The sequence below is a fragment of the Coregonus clupeaformis genome, chromosome 12 (assembly GCF_020615455.1).
Source record: "Coregonus clupeaformis isolate EN_2021a chromosome 12, ASM2061545v1, whole genome shotgun sequence".
In the NCBI taxonomy this organism is placed as follows: Eukaryota; Metazoa; Chordata; class Actinopteri; order Salmoniformes; family Salmonidae; genus Coregonus; species Coregonus clupeaformis.
In genome coordinates, this window is record NC_059203.1 from 12,113,846 (window position 1) to 12,128,716 (window position 14,871).

A 14,871-nucleotide genomic window follows, 5' to 3' on the forward strand; every position below is an offset into this window, starting at 1 on the left:
GGGTTTTATTAATGTAACTATGGAGTCATTGGATGACTGGTTGATGTGTACCTTTTTCCTGACCAGAGACATAACCCCGATCCTGGTGAGGACATGCTGGCGGGACAGCCCTTCTCGTGGAACCCCGTCTGCAAAGGTCTCCGCCCCGTCTGCCCCCGGCTCACAAAGATGTCTCATGAACAGAGACACGTAGGCCCTAGAGAGACAGGGTCACATTCATACAGCCAATCAATTTCCGATCCCAGTAACAAAGATACTTGAACTGACATTGTCTTGCATTTCGTATATAAGAGTGAACAGTAGAGACTGTTGAGATGCAGCTGAGTACAGGAGGAGCTTTAAATACCTGAACTCTTTCTCACTCTTCCCTCTCAGGTCTCTGACCAGCCAGTGAGAGTTGAAGGCGTCCTGAGGAGGCATTCCCCAGCGCATGATGGCGTTGAGGAAGGCCTTCCGCTGACGGGCGTTGAACCCCAGCACCTGGCACAGGGCATTACACCCATTAGTCAAATCAATGTGCATACACATGTTGTCTACTACAATAAAACCAAAGTGCTTTCTTCCTTACCTCGATGTTGCCCCCTACGCGTGCCAGCAGGGGTGGCAGAGGTTTGTCCCTGTCACTCTTCAGCTGCCTGCGAGAATGCCTGCGCCCACCTACAGAGAAACACCCCCCCACCATCAGCCAGGTGCCTCAGCAACATCTTACCAATGATAGGTTCCAGGCCCATCTACACAGGGCAGAGCAGGCACTGAGAGAGTTAGCTATCTATAACGTAGTGATTACGCAGGTCTCATTGACACCCACCTTCCGGCCTCTCCTCGAAATCTTCGTCCTCGTCCTCGGACCCCACGGAGTACTCGGAATGATTGTCTGAAAGATCATCCTGCCACTCTGAGCCACAGATCAGATCAGAGAGAAACAGCACAGTGCATTCACTTCTGCAGGGGCCTACAGGGGGGTGGGCCCTAGCACTGCAGACCGCTACAGTGGGCATGCACACTGACACTACTCCACTACACCACTGGGGGGCAGGCATTCTTTACACATACTACTACTGACTTGCAGCAGAGTCTCTGTCTGTTCTGTCCTCCCAGCCACTACACTGGTGGACTGTGCACTTCATCAACACTTCATGTCTCTGAGTGTGCTTTTGCTTTAGATGGGTTAAAATGTTTCCCCTTCAGTCTCAAATGCCTATTGTTGAACTATGGGGGGTAGTGTTATGAGAGGAACTCTACACAACTTACATACTGTAAAGCTATAAGCAATATAAAGCAATCAAGCTTCTAAATGTGCCGCTATTTTCAAGCATGCTGCTATAGTTATAGACACACAACCAAAGAGAGGGATAGTGTCCCACTCGTGTTACCAGAGGTGTATCTAGAGCAGTGGGCTTCAAAGTTGGGGTCGCGGGGGAACTGCAGTGGGGTCGCCAAATAAATACATGGAAATGTACAGAGTACAGATTATTGTATGGGATCAATATACAAACGTTTTTGAGAAAATATCATTTAAAAATACAATTTTATTGAGTAAATTCATTTATTGGTTTCTTTTCAAGATGAAAATGCGATGAATTAAAGGTTATTTGTTGATGTAAAAATATAAATTTACCGATTTTAAGGTAGTGTCATTAGATCTTGGGAAGAAAATGGGGTACCCAGAAAATCTGGAGGAAAAAAATGGGGTCCCCACTGAAAAAGTTTGAATACCACTGTTCTAGAGTGATGCTAACTTCACTCAAATGTTTTCTAAAAGGAGGGGGACCAATAAGCATAGCATTACTGTTACAGTAAAGGGATTCTTCAGGATTTTGGCAATGCAGCCCTTTATATACTTCCCCAGAGTCAGATGAACTCATGGATACCATTTTTATACTCTGCATCCAGTATGAAGGAAGTTAGAGGCAGTTTCACAACCCATGCTAGCAGTTACCATAGACGTTAACCTAACGCTAGTTAGCAATTGCGCTAACGCTATAGACGGTATCCACGAGTTCATCTGACTCTGGGGAAGTAGATAAAGGACTTAATTGCCAAAATCCTAAAGTATCCCTTTAAAGCAGAAGAGAAAAGCAGGCCAGAGTGTACAGTACAGTATGAGGCAAACCTTGGTCCTCCTGAGACGTGTCGTTGTAGTTGACCTGCTTGCGGATGCGTTTGCCTTTGCCCAGGTTGCGTGCCAGGTCCTCCTGTTGCTGCTCATAATGGTGCCTCAGCAGCTTCTCCCAGTAGTCTGGATCCACATTCTCCTCCTGCTTAATGATCTCCCGCTGGGGCTCCTCCTGAAACACACATGCGCACACAGTGAGAATACTGAACAAGGATACTCCTTGGTAAACAAAATGGTTAGCTACTACTGAATAAACACTGGTAAACAATGAGAATACAATGAAGAGAGAATACTGAATAGACACACATACAGTGGGGAAAAAATGTATTTAGTCAGCCACCAATTGTGCAAGTTCTCCCACTTAAAAAGATGAGAGAGGCCTGTCATTTTCATCATAGGTACACGTCAACTATGACAGACAAAATGAGGAAAAAAAATCCAGAAAATCACATTGTAGGATTTTTAATGAATTTATTTGCAAATTATGGTGGAAAATAAGTATTTGGTCACCTACAAACAAGCAAGATTTCTGGCTCTCACAGACCTGTAACTTCTTCTTTAAGAGTTTTCTCTGTCCTCCACTCGTTACCTGTATTAATGGCACCTGTTTGAACTTGTTATCAGTATAAAAGACACCTGTCCACAACCTCAAACAGTCACACTCCAAACTCCACTATGGCCAAGACCAAAGAGCTGTCAAAGGACACCAGAAACAAAATTGTAGACCTGCACCAGGCTGGGAAGACTGAATCTGCAATAGGTAAGCAGCTTGGTTTGAAGAAATCAACTGTGGGAGCAATTATTAGGAAATGGAAGACATACAAGACCACTTATAATCTCCCTCGATCTGGGGCTCCACGCAAGATCTCACCCCGTGGGGTCAAAATGATCCCAAGAACGGTGAGCAAAAATCCCAGAACCACACGGGGGGACCTAGTGAATGACCTGCAGAGAGCTGGGACCAAAGTAACAAAGCCTACCATCAGTAACACACTACGCCGCCAGGGACTCAAATCCTGCAGTGCAGACGTGTCCCCCTGCTTAAGCCAGTACATGTCCAGGCCCGTCTGAAGTTTGCTAGAGTGCATTTGGATGATCCAGAAGAGGATTGGGAGAATGTCATATGTCATATGGTCAGATGAAACCAAAATAGAACTTGTCGTGTTTGGAGGACAAAGAATGCTGAGTTGCATCCAAAGAACACCATACCTACTGTGAAGCATGGGGGTGGAAACATCATGCTTTGGGGCTGTTTTTCTGCAAAGGGACCAGGACGACTGATCCGTGTAAAGGAAAGAATGAATGGGGCCATGTATCATGTGATTTTGAGTGAAAACCTCCTTCCATCAGCAAGGGCATTGAAGATGAAACGTGGCTGGGTCTTTCAGCATGACAATGATCCCAAACACACCGCCCGGGCAACGAAGGAGTGGCTTCGTAAGAAGCATTTCAAGGTCCTGGAATGGCCTAGCCAGTCTCCAGATCTCAACCCCATAGAAAATCTTTGGAGGGAGTTGAAAGTCCGTGTTGCCCAGCGACAGCCCCAAAACATCACTGCTCTAGAGGAGATCTGCATGGAGGAATGGGCCAAAATACCAGCAACAGTGTGTGAAAACCTTGTGAAGACTTACAGAAAACGTTTGACCTGTTTCATTGCCAACAAAGGGTATATAACAAAGTATTGAGAAACTTTTGTTATTGACCAAATACTTATTTTCCACCATAATTTGCAAATAAATTCATAAAAAATCCTACAATGTGATTTTCTGGATTTTTTTTCCTCATTTTGTCTGTCATAGTTGACGTGTACCTATGATGAAAATTACAGGCCTCTCTCATCTTTTTAAGTGGGAGAACTTGCACAATTGGTGGCTGACTAAATACTTTTTTTCCCCACTGTACACACTGTGGGAATACATAATAGAGCCACTTCCAGACATAACAACGCCCATGCTGATTGAGTGTGTGAGTGTGTGTCCTCACCTCTGCGTCCTCGTCTTTGACCACGTACTGGGCCACCTTGAAGGAGCTGAGGTATTCGTTCATGTTCTGGATCTCAGTGTCCTCCGTAGCATTCTGGCTACGGTCCAGCAGCTTGGAGATGGCATTGTCATCATAGTGGATTACACTACCTTCATCTCCATCCTTTATGTCCCCTGGAGTAAACACAAGTATCAGAATATATCAGAGAGATACAGGCTGGTTTACTTAATATCTAGTTCAAATCTATAGACAATATTAGAAGAATGCAAATTGGTTTAATGTTTAGTTCAAAACTACTATATGTTCCTAGCAAAACAGGTCTGCCTTTTTCATACAGAAATGCTAAACCCTTGGGGTGAATTGTATATTGATCCCATACAATAATCTGTACTCTGTACATTTCCATGTATTTATTTGGCGACCCCACTGCAGTTCCCCCGCGACCCCAACTTTGAAGCCCACTGCTCTAGATACACCTCTGGTAACACGAGTGGGACACTATACCTCTCTTTGGTTGTGTGTCTATAACTATAGCAGCATGCTTGAAAATAGCGGCACATTTAGAAGCTTGATTGCTTTATATTGTGACACAGTGTAGTCAGTGGGCGTACCGTTATTCTTACAGAGTTTTTGATGGGAACCCATGGCCCGAGCGGCTGCCTCCATCTCGTCCTTGAAGAGCTCCTCGGTGCCGAACTTGAGGATGTCGTCCAGTTCCTGTTTGGACATAGAGCCGGTCTTGGAGCCCAGGCCGGGCCTCACCACCAGGTGGGTCAGCATCATCTTCCTCTTGGCCACCTGGGTGATGCGCTCCTCCACGCTAGCTCGTGTCACGAAGCGATAGATCATCACCTTCTTATTCTGACCTATACGGTGGGCCCTGCTGAATGCCTGCAGCAGAGAGATGGAGGGAGGGTGCGAGGGAGAGAGAGAAAGAGAAAGCGGCAGAGAGAGGTACAGAGGAAGAAACAAAGAAACATAACAGAGTCAAGGAGGAAGACAAATGGAACAAGATAACACTGTGAGGGCTATAATCCATTCAGAAGACAGTATACTGTATGCACAGTATGCCTGTGTTACTCGATACCATGTCCCACAGTACCTGGATATCGTTGTGAGGGTTCCAGTCTGAGTCATAGATGATGACGGTGTCTGCCGTGGCCAGGTTGATGCCCAAGCCTCCAGCTCGGGTGGAGAGCAGGAAGCAGAACTGCTGAGCGCCCGGTGCTGCAGTAGGAATCAAGGCACACAGTCAATGAGTGAGTGTGTACGCGAGTGTGAGTGCTGTCTGTGCTGCTCCCTGCGGAGAAAGACAGAACAGCAGCGTAACTTACCGTTAAAGCGGTCGATAGCCTCCTGTCGTAGCCCCCCTGTGATGCCTCCATCGATGCGTTCATATTTGTAGCCCTCGTATTCCAGAAAGTCCTCAAGCAGATCCAGCATCTTAGTCATCTGGGAGAAGATGAGAACTCTGTGTCCTTCATCTTTGAGTTTCTTTAGCATCTTCTGGAGCAGGGTGAGTTTGCCTGAGGACTTCACCAGCTGGTTCCCATCGTAAGAGCCATTGGGTAACACTGGTGCCTCCTGCATATACACAATGAGCAAATAACCCAATGAGAGACTACAGCCCCTCACACACAGACAGTCCACTCTCACTGATAAAACAAACATACCTGCATGTTGGCAACCTATAACCTTCTACAATACACACCAGTGAAGGCTGCTGAGGGGAGGACGGCTCATTATAATGGCTGGAATGGAGTGAATGGAATGGTGTCAACCACATGGAATCCACATCGTTGATGTGTTTGATACCATTCTATTGACTCCATTCAAGACATTATTATGAGCCGTCCTCCCCTCAGCAGCCTCCACTGATACACACATAGAAACACAGAAGTCCTCCTAAACATCAGTTCCACATCTTAACCCGTAGCATGGTCTCCCCCCTCTGCCCTCTCTCCTCCCCTCCCTCCCTCTACCCTCTCCCCTCCCCCTCTCCCATCTCTCCTCCCTCCCTCACCATGGCTGCCACGGGGAACAGGTAGGGGTGGTTGCAGCACTTCTTCAGATCCATCATGATGTTGAGCAGGGACACCTGGTTGCCCCCGCCCTTGGAGTTGAGCGCCTCAAAGTTCCGTGTCAGGATGAACTTGTAGTACTTCCTGTGGATCAGAGGTCAAACATGAGAGGCGGGATTAGGCCTGGGGGAACCACTCAGAAGGGGTTTATACAACAATGGGAGGTCCAATAGAAAAGTAATAGAAGAGGACTAACTAACTTCTGCATGGGGCTGAGCTCCACTCGTACAATGAGCTCTGTTTTGGAAGGCATGTTCTTGAAGACGTCAGCCTTCAGTCTCCTGAGCATGTGTGGGCCCAGCAGGTCATGCAGCTTCTTGATCTGGTCCTCCTTGGAGATGTCTGCAAACTCCTCTAGGAAGCCCTCCAGGTTACTGCACACAGAGCGAGCACAGACACAGCAAAACAGTTTATAGACACCATTTAAAGACGGCACACTCCCCATTTGTTCCAGTCGATGTTATGTATCTACCATGGCTTTAGGCTGTACTGTAAGCCTTAGCCAGCAGGGATTTGAAAGGAGGACCCTGTGGTAACCATTGCATTTCCCTAAGCATTAGGTCTTTACTCTCTGCTACTGCAGCAGGTAACAGGCCCCATAGGCAGGCTGCCAGGCTAATGGAGGGCCACAGGAGGAGGCACAGTACAGCTCTTACTTGAATCTCTCTGGGGTGAGGAAGTTGAGCAGGTGAAACAGCTCCTCCAGGTTGTTCTGCAGAGGAGTGCCAGTCAGTAGCAGCTTATAGTAGATCTTATACCCGTTGAGGATTCTGAAAAACTGAGGTACAGTGACAGCGACATTAGAGGCTCAACCAAGCCACAAATATAATTGAGTCATAATGTTGATGATGTTGAAAGGGAGGAGATAGATAAGATATTGATCATAGGTTGTACAGAAATCCAAATTTGGATCTTAAGAAATAAAGACCAATTATATCCATTTGTAGAATGATTTGGTTTAATTTGAGGTGTTGGGTTACCTTTGACTGGTTGTTCTTCAGTCTGTGGGCCTCATCCACCACTAGACAGGCCCAGTTAATGGAGCCCAGAATGGTCTGATCGATGGTGATTAGCTCATATGACGTCAGCAACACATGGAACTTGATGGCAGTGTCTTTCTGTCAAGACCAAAACAGAAAGTCTAGATATGACCACCACTCTCCTTTGGCCTGTAAATTACATGCTTGTCGATGTTTACTGCGATTCAATACATTGTAAGTGTAGTTTATGCAGATACCTTCATACGGAAGACCTTGCGGCCTGTTTTGACTGCACTGTCCTCAAAGGTGAACTCGTTCTCCCTGATGACCGCCCGGCTTTCTTTGTCCCCAGTGTAGGTCACCACGTAGAAGTCTGGGGCCCACATCTCAAATTCCCTCTCCCAGTTGATGATGGTGGACAGGGGGGCACTGACCAGGTATGGCCCTTTGGAGTGACCCTGAGAGAGGAGGACATGTTTCAGCCTTACCCTTTTAAAGTCATGACTAAGGACACTATTTGACAATATACGCAACAGTCCTGATTCTATTGTGTTGTATTGTATTTACTTAATAATGTCATAGAACATGAATACTAAACAAATAGACCCCTATCCTGTATGAGCCAGTTCTCCTCACCCACCTCCTTGTAGAGTGAGTAGAGGAACACGATGGTCTGGACAGTCTTGCCCAGGCCCATCTCGTCTGCCAGGATAGTGTCTGTGCCCTGTGCCCAGGAGAACCGCAGCCAGTTCAACCCCTCCAGCTGGTACGGGTGCAGGGTTCCCCCAGTGGCATTGATGTACCAGGGTTGATGTTCAAACTTGATGGTAGGCTAGTGACAGAGAAAGAACAGCCAGAGGTGTGTCAGTTTATTGTTAAGCCAATAGTCCAGTATGTTTTAGTCCCTAGTAATGATTCCCACTCACATCTATAATTGGAGCGTTAGGAGGGATTTCTCTCTCCCTCCTCTTCTCCTCCTCTTTGCCCTTCTTTCCCTTTCTCACCACTAAAGGGCGCTGGTCGTCACCAATCATCTGCTCCCTGTCAAATCACAGGAGACGTCATGAAATATGAAATCATGTGAAATGTATTTGTGTGTATGTGCATGTGCATGCGTGTGTGAGAGAGAGAGAGAGATAGAGAACGTGTGAGTTCAGAACTGACCTGTGGTCCCAATAGGAGTGTTTGGCGTTGTGATATTCAGGGACGTCAAAGTCATCCACCTCCCAGGTGCACTGGTCATAGGGCAGGTCTCTCCACTTTATCAGGTAGTGCACATCCCCATCCTTATCATAACTGTAGGGAACGCAAGCAACAATGACAATCACAACTCTGTGAGCTTTTGGATGGAACTTCAGAATACAAAGGGAAAGGTTGCAATTACACATTTCAAACCTGGGACATAAATGTAAGGTTGAGACTCCTGTCTCTAGTTTACTCCATTATATATCAAGTGCTGAGCGTGAGTCCGGGTGAGAGAATATCCCTCCAGGGAGAGGAAGGTGTGTGTGTCTGTGGTGGGCACCTGTGGTTGAGGATCCTGTGGATGACCATCCACTCTGGCTTGATGCCGTAGCGGTAGAATCTCTCCTCCATGGCAGCGTACTGCGGATCTTTACTCTTCCTCTTCTCATTGTTCAGCTCCTCCTCCCCAGAGCCGTAGTCGTACGGAGGGGGCTCATCCATGTCGTTCTTACGCTGATAGTTACGGTACATCACCGCATGGTACAGCTCCAACTGCACACACCACAGAAAAGACCATGGCTTTACCAACAATGCTGCAGAATTTTTTTGTCATATTTGTGACAATGTGCTGTAGCAAATGTGGCGTCTTGTAACTTCTGCAAACTTGATTTTTAAAGTGAGAGGAAGCCACTATATTTGACCATGGCTGACTTTCAAACACTGTGATAACTCTGACAAACCCCTCTGCAGCAGTCAGACAAACAGACAAATGTGTGTCTCACCTGCAGTTCGCTGACCCAGGAGCAGTGCCAGTAGGAGAGACCAGCCCACTTGACAAACAGCTCCCTCTCCGGGTGGCCCTTCAGGGGGGGCTTGACCAGCGGGTCCACAGTCTCTCCATCAGGGCCAGGGGGAACCTCAGCTGGTAAGGGGGGGTCCCCCCAAGTCCAGTGGAGAATCCTCTGTACCTTCCCCTTCAGAGGTGGGCACTAGAGGGGGAAAGAGAGTTGTGTGAGACAGCATGGTATTATCCTCATTAGTCTATCTCTGTTCTCTCTTGGGAGCCTGCACAGAGAGTGACACTTTCATTTTGTTTCCAGCAGTCTATTTTAATAATGGAGAGCCAAGTGCATTCTCACAAATAACATGGTTCATCAACTGGATCATCACACTGACTGGTGGGAGAACTTGTCATTCACCATGCAGCGTGGGCACAGCCACTCCCCATTGGGTATCTCAGGCAGTGGAGGGTTGAGGCAGTGGATATGGTAGGAGGAGGGGCAGGTGTCACAGCACAGCAGCTCCCCTCCGTCTTTACACACTCTACAGAACTCCAGGTGGTCGTCCTCTTCCTCAACCGCAACCTCCTCCTCCTCATCGTCATCATCTTTGGCCTCCCACTGGATGCCCTCTTTCTCCTGAATGCACAGATGAGGGACAGTGATAATGTATTTTTTTTAAATAATGTGATAGTGATGTACTTCTGTTGTGTTTAGTAATAGTCCAGGTTAAGGTGTACTACTCACACAGTGGGGGCAGCTCCACTTGCCCTCGGGAGCTTTCTCCAGCTCGGGGTCCAGACACACCAGGTGGTAGGCTTTGGGACAGGTGTCACACAGGATGATCTCCCCTCCCTGCTGGCACACCTCACAGTAGTCCTGGTGGTCTGTCTCATAGCCATCCCCATCCTCTCCTGGACACAAGACAGGAAACACAGATAAAAGTCAAGTCACACACACAGCAGTAACAGTCATTAGGTTATGAGGGTTATGAAAAGGTAGGAGGATATACAGTATAAACTAGTGGAACTGGTTAGTGTAGATAACGGACATAGCATACTTTTCCTTTTTTTTCGACCCTTCCGGGCTTTCTTCTTGGAATTCCCCGAGGTATCAGAGCGCACAGAGGCACTGTGGATGCTGACATCATCAAAGTCCGACTCCTCCAGCGCAAAGTCCTCCTCACTCTGCCAACAGACACGAGTCATTCACAACCTCACAGTCAATCAGCAATGAGAGACAATAACGTTCACACACAAGTTTGGCCATAAAACCATAAAATGAGTATTTAGGGATCTGTACAACTAAGACAATAAGCACATACCTCATCCATACTAGAGTGTGGGAACAACTATCTACTGTATCCTTTCAAGTCATAGTAATGTGACTGAAGGTAAGAAAGGAGACCTGTGCCGCTCCAAACCTTACCGAGGATGCTTTCTTCTTTGATTTGGTCTTCTTCCCTTTACTTTTCTTCTTCACCTCCTTTACAGTCTTTGTTTTCCGTCGAACCCCAGGCCCTATAGGACAACAAGATCAGGCACAGACCAGAGAGGTATAGAGGGTACTTTATTACTAAATTTCTATACATATTGATATACAGAATTATTGACTGACAGCCCTTACCCTTTCCCTCTTTGGTTTTGGCTTTTCTGATTGGCCCAGGCTGAGAGCTTGATAGGGTGGTGATCTCTTTGACAGAGATGGGCGAGGCCACGGTGACCGTTTCCACGGCAGCAGCCACCGCGGCAGCCACAGCAGTTGCAGAGGTGCCTTTGAAGGGGTTGTTAGCGCTGAACTCTCGCCACTTGGCCCCTAACACTGTCATCATCTTTGACATGGGGATCTTAGGGTTCTTCTTGGCAATAAGTGGCCTGAGAAAAGTCAGGGAAAGAGAAAAAACACTGTAGTCTTACCATCTTGTTATTTTCTAAGTTAATTATATACTGTAACAATCTGCACTAGAGTGACCTGTATCTTTATTCACCAGAACTAGTGGTGACCCATCTGTGTGACATCCCCTCTGTGTTCTGTGCGTACCTTGTTTGTGATATGTCAGCCAATGTCTTGGTGTTCGGCACATTGGTCTCTCTGAGATACTGGACCAATGCATTCAGTCTCTGAGCCTCCAGGCTGTCACACACAGCCACAACATCTATCTCTCTCGCTCTCTCTCTCTAACAAACGGTCCAGTGTTCACCACACTGCTCCAGTATCTCTATACAGTTTTTATTTGGATTGATTCAAGCAACAACTAAACAACACAGCCATGACAGCCATCCATAGACAAGACAAGCAGTAAATGATGATCCTACATGTACAGTACCTGAGGAACTGGCTGAAGGCCTTGTAGTTGGTGAGGGTTGTATAGTCCTCCTCTGTGAAGCCATACTGCACATCCTCCAGACCCCACTCCTGCATCAGCTGGCTGGACGACTTGGGCTCCTGGGGCACAACAACACTGAAGTAAGAGTTCAGTCTATGACTCCACAAAGGCTCCAAACAATACAAATACAGATCAAACTAGACAGAGATGTTTTAACAGAGGCACTCTTACTGTACCTTACTATTTTCATCATCTTCGTCATCATCATCTTCGTCATCCTCCTCCTCTTCTCTCTTTTTCCGTTTGGGTTTCTTCTCTTTCTTCTCCTTAGGTTTCTTCTTCTTCTTTGTGGTTAGGGCATAGGTGCTGCTCTCGCTCTCTGAGCCAATCTCTGGACCCTGCAGTGGACGGTCATCCTCCCGCTCTGAGGCCTGATCCTTCAAGTCACTGCCACCACCTCCTACTCCTCCACCTCCTCCTCCCTGACACACACACACACAGATACAACATTGTTTATCATCTCAACACTCTCATTACTTTCACTTACAATCTCACCCCCTCTGTCTGTCAATCATTCAGGAGACATTTGATGCACAGACAATGAGTCAGAAAATATCACTAACATACAGTCTGTACTTCAAGAGGAAAGATAGTCCCCCATACCATCTGGATAATGATGACCATTTGTGACCTGTTTCAGGAAGCTAGGCGTATGTCGCACATCACTACTCACAGGAGAGGCATTTGAACGTAATCATTTAATTTTTTATCTAAATGTGTTTTTTGGGGCAGAAATGCCTTCTGGAACATGTGAACTTTCATGTGCCTTAATAACACACTTATATGCCATCTGTAAATACGAATAAAATGGTTAAATTACGAGCCTAGTTAATTTAGCCACGGAAAAAGACAGGAACCTTCCCACTAGCCATGATTGGCTGAGATAATGGATAGGCTGGACATGCCGAGAGATGAGTTCGAATTGGTCTGCCATGAAGCACACATCTGTCTATAACATGAGCTGCTCAGTATGTGTAGATAATCCTTGCTACCGCGGCTTTTTTGAAAGATATAACGTTATCCATGGAGAACTGCAAAAGTGTTGCTACTGCTCTCAACAACATTGCTGCCCTGAATTTAGCAGGCGCTATTGACAAAGATCAGTGGGAAAAAGTTGTGATGGACTACTTTCTGCACAGCGTCAGTGTGAACCAGAGTGACTTGACACAATGGGCCAAACAAGCTGTAGCTACAAACAAAATGGAAACGACACAGCTGGACGTCTTACTTAGTTAAAGTGGTTCCAGTCTGCCGTGAAGCGTTCATCCATGTATACGGGTAAGAGTCTAGCTACACTTTCTGATATTATGCGTTTCTAATTTTGTCAGAAAGTCGTTTTCATTGCAAGTTAAAGCCAGGGACTACAAAAATATAGTAATGTTACGTTATCAGCAAAAATATTGTAATTAGATTACAGATACTTTAAAAAAACTACATGATTACTTTGAGGATTACTTTTAAATTCAGAAAGGATGCTTGCGAAAAGAAAATCTTTGACACTTCTCTATGTTCTCAAACACATTCAAATCAGCATTGAAAAAAGGCGCAAGTTTAAGTTTGTTCCACCTGAGCGAGTCTGACCACAAGTCAGAGACCACTATGATGACACACCAAATGAGTTTGATGGATCGCGGGAAAAGAGCAGGAATAGGCTTTTGTAGGCTACAGTCCAAGCTATGTCTTCCAATGGTGCGACTGCTGTCGGCATCCAAAGATTATCCAACTTGAATAAACGCTTGGAGGTAAGGATGACAGCAGTTGTGTAGTCTACGGCGATACAGATATCACTTACTATTGATATCTACATAGCGCATTGATGTGAATCACACTGCTGCTCTCTTATTTAGCTATTTGCGACTTACGGATTGTGGTTGTTGTGGATGGCTGTTCACAAATCAAAATGTGTATTTGAACCCAATAATGGTTGAATTCAAGAAGTTTAAGCTGCTTATCAATCATTGTTTTTGAAACCAGTGGACAGCCAATGAAAAATGCGCTATTGCAACAGCTGCATAGTGCGGATCCCAGCCTATGGAATAAAAGTGGGGCTTTTATTGCTCAATCTAATTCATGCTGACAAAAAAAAAAAAATCCATAGGCCTAATGGACTAGCACACTTTTGATAGACTTAAAGGGGCAATCTGTAGTTGCTATATCCATTTTTTGACTTATAAATTATATATATATATATATATATATATCCATTGATTCTTGAAGAATATAATTTTTAAATGCCTCATGAGAACCCCAAATATAAACTTGTTTTTCTCCAATGTTTGTAAACATTGTAAATGTAAACAAACACTGTATAGCCTCATAACATGGTTTAAACTATAATGTTGATATCATGGATGGCCAGTCCTTGCATCCATAGCTCTGTCTATTAATCTGAGAATGGTTACATTTCTCCAGGCCCATCCCAACAGAGGCGGGGCCGCCGTTTTGTTATTGTTTCATTTGTGGATTTGCCCTTTAAACAGCTACATATTATCAAGATATCAAAGTGTCACCAACAAAAATGTAAACAATAGGCCTATAGAAAATGCAGCACATAGCATTAATTTTTCACATGTAAATAGCACTTTTCAGTAGTGCTCAAAGCATAGCACTCCATGAGCGCAGCATTTATTTTTCAACTCGAATCAATGAGCCCAATCAGTTCTTTATGACAACAGAGTACGGCTAGCTAATAAATCTTTAGTTTTGGGGTTATGCTCAGGTAAAACAATTTGGCTAATCTATACTTCCATATATCCAAATCCTATTCTTGAAGATCAAGGGGTATAACATTTATTGAAATGACTGGAATTCTGATAGACTTTGGTTTTTAATGTAAAGATATAATTTAAGTGTATTATTATATGTAGTAGAAAGCAATGGGTTAGAAGAAGCCTACATAACCAACCTATAAAGTAAAATTTAACCTCCATATATGGCCAGCTATGTTAACTTTAACATTGATTTATCCTGCAATAGATGTCGTTCAATTGGTAACATACATTTGTGTCTTCTTCTAATGCCTCTTACGGGGAAAGTAATCTAAAAGTAACTGAATGTAATCAGATTACATTACTGAGTTTGGGTAATCCAAAAGTTACGTTACTGATTACAATTGTGGACAGGTAACTAGTAACTGTAACGGATTACATTTAGAAAGCAACCTACCCAACCCTGGTTAAAGCGTGCTGTTAGCTAGCTAGCGAACGTTCGCTTGCTGGCTCGCTAGCTAACGTTACATGTATGATCTCTGTAGTAATATTATTTATATCTCAGAAAGCTATTTGCATTGCTATTTATAGCCTAATTTTGCTAGCTACAGTAGCTAACATTGAATCTAGTTGGTCAGCTTTAGCTACCTGCA

The 14,871-nt window shown here is 45.1% G+C and overlaps 1 protein-coding gene across 6 annotated transcripts in view; it reads right to left on the bottom strand.

Annotated features, from left to right (window-relative positions):
- Positions 1 to 14,871, bottom strand: part of LOC121577720 (chromodomain-helicase-DNA-binding protein 5-like) — a 34,419-nt gene that overhangs the window by 7,669 nt on the left and 11,879 nt on the right. For 2 of the 6 annotated variants that reach the window (XM_041891538.2, XM_041891542.2), the window contains exons 3-28: positions 11,687 to 11,932; positions 11,451 to 11,569; positions 10,751 to 10,998; positions 10,553 to 10,644; positions 10,185 to 10,311; positions 9,872 to 10,038; positions 9,545 to 9,763; positions 9,128 to 9,334; positions 8,686 to 8,897; positions 8,325 to 8,456; positions 8,087 to 8,201; positions 7,801 to 7,992; positions 7,418 to 7,618; positions 7,161 to 7,298; positions 6,837 to 6,958; positions 6,381 to 6,554; positions 6,123 to 6,264; positions 5,434 to 5,683; positions 5,202 to 5,326; positions 4,711 to 4,990; positions 4,100 to 4,272; positions 2,114 to 2,288; positions 809 to 874; positions 569 to 657; positions 347 to 480; positions 52 to 196 (exon numbers count right to left, since the gene is read on the bottom strand). In XM_041891538.2, the coding sequence (XP_041747472.2) occupies positions 52 to 196; positions 347 to 480; positions 569 to 657; positions 809 to 874; positions 2,114 to 2,288; positions 4,100 to 4,272; positions 4,711 to 4,990; positions 5,202 to 5,326; positions 5,434 to 5,683; positions 6,123 to 6,264; positions 6,381 to 6,554; positions 6,837 to 6,958; positions 7,161 to 7,298; positions 7,418 to 7,618; positions 7,801 to 7,992; positions 8,087 to 8,201; positions 8,325 to 8,456; positions 8,686 to 8,897; positions 9,128 to 9,334; positions 9,545 to 9,763; positions 9,872 to 10,038; positions 10,185 to 10,311; positions 10,553 to 10,644; positions 10,751 to 10,998; positions 11,451 to 11,569; positions 11,687 to 11,932 (4,290 nt within the window). Of the gene's footprint in view, positions 1 to 51; positions 197 to 346; positions 481 to 568; positions 658 to 808; positions 896 to 2,113; positions 2,289 to 4,099; positions 4,273 to 4,710; positions 4,991 to 5,201; positions 5,327 to 5,433; positions 5,684 to 6,122; positions 6,265 to 6,380; positions 6,555 to 6,836; positions 6,959 to 7,160; positions 7,299 to 7,417; positions 7,619 to 7,800; positions 7,993 to 8,086; positions 8,202 to 8,324; positions 8,457 to 8,685; positions 8,898 to 9,127; positions 9,335 to 9,544; positions 9,764 to 9,871; positions 10,039 to 10,184; positions 10,312 to 10,552; positions 10,645 to 10,750; positions 10,999 to 11,450; positions 11,570 to 11,686; positions 11,933 to 14,871 lie in introns of all 6 variants that reach the window. The other 4 variants (XM_041891536.2, XM_041891539.2, XM_041891537.2 and 1 more) reach the window with 3 other exon arrangements.